Source organism: Hibiscus syriacus, unplaced genomic scaffold (genome assembly GCF_006381635.1).
Source record: "Hibiscus syriacus cultivar Baekdansim isolate YM2019G1 unplaced genomic scaffold, ASM638163v2 tig00111085_pilon, whole genome shotgun sequence".
In the NCBI taxonomy this organism is placed as follows: Eukaryota; Viridiplantae; Streptophyta; class Magnoliopsida; order Malvales; family Malvaceae; genus Hibiscus; species Hibiscus syriacus.
Window position 1 is genome coordinate 109,836 of NW_024062976.1, and position 6,000 is coordinate 115,835.

The window sequence follows — 6,000 nt, forward strand, 5'->3', positions numbered from 1 at the left end:
AGAAAACGATTTCCAAAATTTCTCATCTAATCTTTTCTAAAAATGAAATTGTTGAATAGTAAGAAAACGATTTTCATAGTTTATTACTTAGTAAACTGTTTCCCATATCTGTAAGACCTTCAATGCTTGATGTTTTCAAAATCTTCGGGTCATCTGTAAGCCCTTCAGTGCATGATGTTTTTAAAAACCTTCGGGTCATCTGTAAGCCCTTCAGTGCTTGATGTTTTCAAAACCTTCAGGTCATCTGTAAGCCCTTTAGTGCATGATGTTTTCAAAAACCTTTGGGTCATCTGTAAGCCCTTCAGTGCATGATGTTTTCAAAAACCTTCGGGTCATCTGTAAGCCCTTCAGTGCTTGATGTTTTCAAAACTTTCGGGTCATCTGTAAGCCCTTCAGTGCTTGATGTTTTCAAAACCTTCGGGTCATCTGTAAGCCCTTCAGTGCATGATGTTTTCAAAAATCTTCGGGTCATCTGTAAGCCCTTCAGTGCTTGATGTTTTCAAAATCTTCGGGTCATCCATAAGACATACAGTTCAGGATATTTTCAAATAAGATTTTAAGAAACTGATTTTCAAAGGTTTCTTGATCTTAAAGCCTCTGGGTCATCTGTAAGACCTACAGTGCAAGATGATAAGACCTCAAGGTCATTCATAAGACCTCTGGGCAGAATGTTTTCAACATTTCCATCATACTCAATAAAAGCCAAATGAAAAATTATTGTCTTTTTTTCGTCTTTGCTCTATTCTTGTTAACACAAGAATGAGTAAAGAGGGGCAGCTGTAGACAATAATTTTTTCAGTTTATTTTTATTATTATTAAAATTAAAATTATTATAATAATAATTATTAATATTATTATATATATATATTATTTATTAAATATTACAAAGCCCAAAACTGAGGCCCATTTACAAGAACCGGCCCATACTAGATGGAAATACTAAATATTTGGGGTTTTATCTAGGGTTTTTAAACCCTAGCTCCACGCCGCCGATGGGGAAGGATGACAAGTTTCCAGCCGTCCCAGCCAACTGTTCAACTCCTAGGCGTCGACTCCAAACTTCCAGCCGCCTCTGTCACGCCATTGTCGACGCTCCCACTGCCAGGTGACCCAACCCACTACAGCCACGACGCCGCCGCCCCGAATAAGTCTCCAGGAATGCCACGAAGCCATCAACGTCGAGCTCTATGGTGAGTCACCACCATAGCTATGGTGACTCACCTAAACATCCCTTTTTTGACCGGTCCGAACAGAACCTCGTGGTGGCTATAAAAGCCACCATATTTGCGAAAGAACATAACACGGACAACAACATACACAAAGAAAAAACAAACTGAACAAGATTGACAGCCATTTTCTAACATCAACAACCAGTAGAGAAATAAAAGAAGGCAGAAGAAAGAGGAGAACCTACATGTTATCACGTTGAAAACCAAACGGTGCCTGAATATTCGTTTATTCGAAGGTAAAAACCTTCGATTTTTTTAGATCTAGGGTTATTTAGAGGTTTTTAGGTAAAAATAAGGCTAGAGTTAGGAATAAGGAGAATCAGGTTTCGATTTAGGGTATATTTGTAAAATCCAGCCACCATCTACGGTGGCCGGCAATGACGATCGGCGCCGGAACAAGGCGGCCGGCCGGAGGCTTTAGAGAGAAGACAGAGAGAAATATTTATTTCTCTCTGTTAGTGAGAGAAAGAAACAAAGAAATGAGAATGATGAAGGCCTTTAGGGCCGTTTAAAGGGTATTTATACCCTCACCAAAACGACGTCGTTTTGGTGAGGGCCTCTGTGTAATTTCCAGCATGGTCAAACCACACGCGCAATAACTCATACTTTGTAAACTTACATTATGGTCACTGAAATCTATTTTCTATTTATTTTAATTTGGTATTCAAATTTTAATATATTATATTTTAGTCCTTGTCCGTATACTTATATATATTTACGTAAATACCCTATTTAATCTCTCATAATTTTATTAAAATTTATTTTAATCCCAAAGAGCTGTCTTGAGATTCGAGTTTGTTCCTCTCAGGACTCACTTGATTTACCAGATCCGAGTTCTTTAAGTCTCAATTTTGGGTACATTAAACATAGAGCCTTAAAGTCAGTTTCAGAGTTGAATTTTCATTCATAAAAAATTGGGTCCCATTCCTTTAAATATATCCATATGATAAAATGTGAATTATTATACAATAAGAATTGGGTCCTCTGCATATTACAAATTCAAAGTTAGGTAGTTGTAATATATTATATTTAGTAAAGTAGTTTACCGATATGCATGCGCCTTTACCTCATGTGATAAGGAGAAACTTGTGATGTTTATACACAAATAATATATTATATATAATATTAAACCAAGTTTTAAAATATTTATTTTAATATATTTAATTATTTTTTTATGAACATATATATTTAATTAAATAAAAATGTTTATTTATTTTTATCAAAAGAGAAGAGTTGTCTTAAAGCAACTAGAAGTCATTTTCTGATATTCTTAAATAAATAAATATCCTATTTTTATAAATTATATATTAATTTATTTTAATTATTTTTAGATAAATGTTTTATTTATTTATTTTTTAATATTAAGAAATGGATTGTCTTAAAGCACCTAGAAGTTTTTTTTCTGATATTTCAAAGTAAATAAATATCTTATTTATAAAATTATAAATATTTTCTTAAAATTATACTAATAAATTTGAAATAATAGGATTATGAATTAAATATATTTTTGAATTTTTAAATTTCCAATAATAGAGACAATTTATAATTAATGGGTACCAATTTTGGGCGTTATAGGGGTGCTTATCATTCCCTAAACGTAATCGACCACAGATCCCTTCTTTATTAAATTTTTTTGGTTTAAATGCAGATTAATTTATCTTTTGAATTATGTTTTCTTGAAAACTATTTTAAAAGATTATTTTTAGGTATTTGACATACCTAACCTAAAAATGTCAATGGTGACTCCCAAAATATTTTTTAAATTAAAATCATTTATTTATCTTATTTTTCCCGCCAAGTAAAAAAATTCGTACCTAACGAAAATCGGTTACGACAATAAGTTTTGACCAAACATAAAAGGTTAGGCTCTTTCAAATTTTGAATCATAATAGTTGTAATAATATCATGTTTTAAAGTTAAAAGGCTCGCCTACTTTCATTGACTTTTTATATTCAGTTCAACGTTATATTTTTTTGAGTAAACTACACGAGGAGTCACTGAACTATGAGATCTATTTATTTTGAACATTAAATAAAAAGTTATTTCAATAATATCAAATATAAAGTTTTTGTAACAAATAATTAATTCATGATGTGACATATAATAATTTTTTAATAATCATCCCTTGTTTTTATTTGTTTGATATGCTCTTATTTCAGTCCTTTTGGAGAAGTTGTGGGGTTTTGATGTTGGATATGCAATTAATTGAAGAATTCATATATGTATGCATGCATGCTACAAGTTGTCAACTTACTTGAAGACATCCCAATTTTCCATGAGATGTAAAGGTTATGTTGGTGGGTTTTAGGTCCTTTTCCTTTGGGTCAAATTTACTCCTCAGGCCCAAGTAATTCCCTAATGATTTTTTCTATTAATTTGGGTAATGATTTTTCTATTAATTTGGGTATTATTTAAAGATAACTCTGAATCATTTGTCGTTGACACATGTAATACTTTTGGTGTTAAAATCCGGTACCTCAAGAAATAACAACGATTCTTTTATCCCAATCTTAGTTGGTTCGAGCAGTAAATTTATATATTAGTTATTTTATATTTTAAATAGAATAATGAAAGAAAGGATCGTAGATTAGCAAAAAAAAAATGGAAAGTAGGTCAAATATCAATTCAAAAATTATTTCATCTTTGCTGTGTTGTCTTCATATGAACAGTAGAAATCTGGGAAACAAAAAGTGGACTTATCATGTAGCTGTAGCTGAGAGAATTCTATAACAAAACAAAGTTTTCGGTTCCTTCACTTGTCTTGCAACAACAGTTTTAACTTTTGATTTCATAAGCTCAATAATAGTATGCAACTGTTCTTATCATCAAAACGACAAAACCCTAGTTCAAGATCCAAAGCCTAAAAAGAAAACATCCCATCACCACCACCAAACTCTTCTTCGTTTCCTTTTTGAAACATTCGAGAACAAGCTATAAAAACTGTTTGCTGTGATTGTTTCCATTGATTCGATTCGAGAAATGGATAGCTTCAACTCCGAAAACGGCGCCACCGGCCTTGTGAACGTTAGCCATAACGGTGTCACTTCGTCGTCTTCTCCGACCTCAAGCCGCTACGAGAACCAAAAGCGCCGTGACTGGAACACTTTTGGGCAGTACCTGAGGAATCATCGCCCCCCGCTTTGCTTGTCAAGGTGCAGTGGAGCTCACGTCCTCGAATTCCTTCGCTACCTTGACCAATTCGGCAAGACCAAAGTCCACAGCCCAATCTGTCCTTTCTATGGCCACCCGAACCCGCCGGCACCTTGCCCCTGCCCGCTCCGTCAAGCCTGGGGCAGCCTCGACGCTCTCATCGGCCGTCTCCGTGCCGCCTTCGAAGAAAACGGAGGAAAACCCGAAGCAAACCCGTTCGGGGCACGAGCCGTGAGGCTTTATCTTCGTGAGGTTCGTGATTTGCAGTCGAAAGCAAGAGGGATTAGCTACGAGAAGAAGAAGCGTAAACGACCACCACCTCAACCAATCTCATCTCTCCCACTGCCAATGCAACTGCCACCACCGCCACCAGGTGCAACTTAAAAAGATCAGCAAAAAATCCCATCTCTTGATCTATGTGGGGTAGTTTAGTTAATCTTTAATTTTGCCATATAAATATATTTCTAGGGCAGCTCTTTTCCCACTTTCCTATGCTCTCAGTTTGCTGTTTAATTTTCTCATCTCCAATCTACTTTTGGTGCAAACAGTGTCAGTATTCCTCAGTATTACTTAAAAAAATTCATTGTACTAGCAGTTTGTTGCTTAATTAAGTGGAACCTAATTTGCTCGATCATGGCTTTTCTCTCATGTACTTTGCCAAAAAAAAACATATATATTTGCACTTCATTTCCCCTTTATTTCTTTGGGTATTTTGCCTTCATCTGCCTGTTCAGATTTGTCAACCACTATAGTTGTTTAGTGTTTTTTGTTGCAGACGGTGGTCGGTGTTTTTCACCTCTGACTTCCCTCCTGTTTCTCTCCCTTTTATTACTTGTCTTGTCACTTTAATTTCACTGCTTTTACTGTCTAGAGTTGATTGGTATTTATATATAAACGTCAAACCATTTGATAGATTGATCTTAGCGTTGTTTTACTCACTGAAAGTGCGTTAGTGGCCAGAAAATGGTGTATTAGACTATTGTGATTGCTTGTAGATGTGCTTATCCGTCGGACGCTAGTGCTTGGTGCTGTCATTTCAGTGTAGGAACGTATGGCAGACAATGGTTATGGTTCATATATAGGTTATATTATTATTAACATGTAATTTCATTAGTAAATGAGCTGATATTTTAACCATATACAAGTCTTTGACACCTTAATAGATTACTATTCCAGTGTTGTGGAGTTTCATCTTCCACTTTCCTTATTTGTCAGGAGGAGGAAGTCTTACAGTTAAATTTAGTGACGCTCACATTTGAAATGTCTTTCTAGATACTAAATTAGGGGGCTTGCATGATCTGCAAATTGTTTTTATGTACACGAGTGGAAGACTGTTTAAAATTATGGGTGAAAGATTAGTGTTCTTTTTATTCTAAAATCTTTATCTTATGCCTTTGCATTCATTTGTCATGTAACCACTGTTCCTGAAAGGTTACAGTTTATTTATATAGTATAAATCTAATTAGTTTTAAATGAAGATATAATCATCTAACGAATCTAAATGGATGCCTGAGATTAAAACTTTATGCACTAACATTATTCATTATTTTAAAAAAGTTGTAATCTCGATCATATATGTAGACTCATCCAATAATGATATTTTTTTATAAAATTAAAGTGT

General features: G+C 34.4%; 1 protein-coding gene across 1 annotated transcript; it reads left to right on the forward strand.

Moving 5' to 3' along the window:
• The first annotated feature begins 3,872 nt into the window (after nt 1-3,872).
• Nucleotides 3,873-4,766, forward strand: LOC120152134 (protein LIGHT-DEPENDENT SHORT HYPOCOTYLS 3-like). The gene has a single exon (XM_039164415.1). It carries the CDS (start codon nt 4,209-4,211, stop codon nt 4,761-4,763), a length of 555 nt encoding a protein of 184 aa, XP_039020346.1. The 5' UTR covers nt 3,873-4,208; the 3' UTR covers nt 4,764-4,766.
• The last annotated feature ends 1,234 nt before the right edge of the window (nt 4,767-6,000 follow it).